Source organism: Herpailurus yagouaroundi, unplaced genomic scaffold (assembly GCF_014898765.1).
Source record: "Herpailurus yagouaroundi ecotype Mexico unplaced genomic scaffold, PumYag 71159, whole genome shotgun sequence".
NCBI classification, from domain to species: Eukaryota; Metazoa; Chordata; class Mammalia; order Carnivora; family Felidae; genus Herpailurus; species Herpailurus yagouaroundi.
Genome location: NW_024420952.1, coordinates 1 through 1,357, shown reverse-complemented (window position 1 = coordinate 1,357; position 1,357 = coordinate 1). Strand labels below are relative to the sequence as shown.

Sequence of the window (1,357 nt, the reverse complement as noted above, 5' to 3'; positions counted from 1 at the left end):
GAGAGGAGAGGAGAGGAGAGGAGAGGAGAGGAGAGGAGAGGAGAGGATGGGGAAGGGAAGGGAAGGGAAGGGAAGGGAAGGGAAGGGAAGGAAGGAAAGAGAGCAAATGTACATAAAAGTGTAATCAGCTATGTGAAGACACTGACAAGGCTAGCTAACAAGGTAAGGACTAAGTCACCAATTCACCCTGGTTTGCCCATACTGCCCCACTTATAACACCTGAAAGTCCCACATCCTGTGAAAGCATTCAATCTAGGTAAATTAGGAGTACTGGTCAAAAAGGACTCACACTTACTGATGCTTGCTTAGTCCCAGTGTAGTGCTGCTGCATCTACCCACCTGCTTTGGTTCTGTCTTGCCACATGGAAGAGATGATGCCAGACATCCTCTACCCAAGAGACTTTGGTTGAACTGGGATACAAGTTGAGTAGGGTGCTATGGGAGACAGATTTGCCTGTGGGAGTCTTGAATCAGGTTTTTGTGGGGAAACAGACCTGGGCTCATGCAGCTACTAAATTTGTCCCTGTGAACATAAGAGCATCATGCCCATCACCTCAAGGATACTCCCAATCCACATACAACCTAAAGATAAAAGCTGGGGAGGGACCACTGCTCTAACCCTAACTAGCAGGAACTAGATCACATCATGCAATGGTCATTGAAATGAGAATGATGCTGCTGTTGTGACCACCTCCCTTTCACCTGAAAATGTTTCTGCGAGTTATTCTCAAATAGGAAACCATTAAACACTTATTTGTAACGATTCCTAACATTTAGGAAACAACTTCCTCATTTATGATTCCCCAGTGACTGTGGAAAACGATGTAAACACCAACAAGGAAAGTTTTGCCCATTGGTCTAAACCTCGGGGGTCCAGCGCATAAAAGCCCCAGAACCGGAGGAGGCACCAGAATCTGACAACCTCACCTCTGGACAAGACCTGCCCACCCTCCACTCCTGACACCATGACCCACTCGTGCTGCTCCTCTTGCTGCCAGCCTACGTGCTGCAGGACCACCTGCTGCCGGACCACCTGCTGCCAGCCCACATGCTGTGGGTCCAGCGGCTGTGGGTCCAGCTGCTGCCAGCCTTGCTGCTGCCCAACTTGTCACACCACCTGCTGCAGGACCACCTGCTGTAGGACCACCTGCTGCCAGCCCTGCTGCTGTGGGTCCAGCGGCTGTGGACACAACTGCGGTGGGTCTAGCGGCTGTGGGTGGAGCTGCTGCCAGCCTTGCTGCTGCCCTACTTGCTGTCACACCACCTGCTGCCGGACCACCTGCTGCCAGCCCAGCTGTTGTGGGTCCAGTGGCTGTGGGTCCAGCGGCTGTGGACAAAACTGCTGTGGGTCCCAGTG

The 1,357-nt window shown here is 52.2% G+C and overlaps 1 protein-coding gene across 1 annotated transcript; it reads left to right on the top strand.

Annotated features, from left to right (window-relative positions):
- Window positions 1-891: 891 nt before the first annotated feature.
- Window positions 892-1,352, top strand: LOC121026300 (keratin-associated protein 9-1-like; the record flags this gene model as incomplete). The annotated part of the gene is made up of 1 exon (XM_040469162.1): window positions 892-1,352. A coding segment is annotated over exon 1 (387 nt), but the record flags the coding sequence as incomplete, so codon positions are not given.
- Window positions 1,353-1,357: the final 5 nt, after the last annotated feature.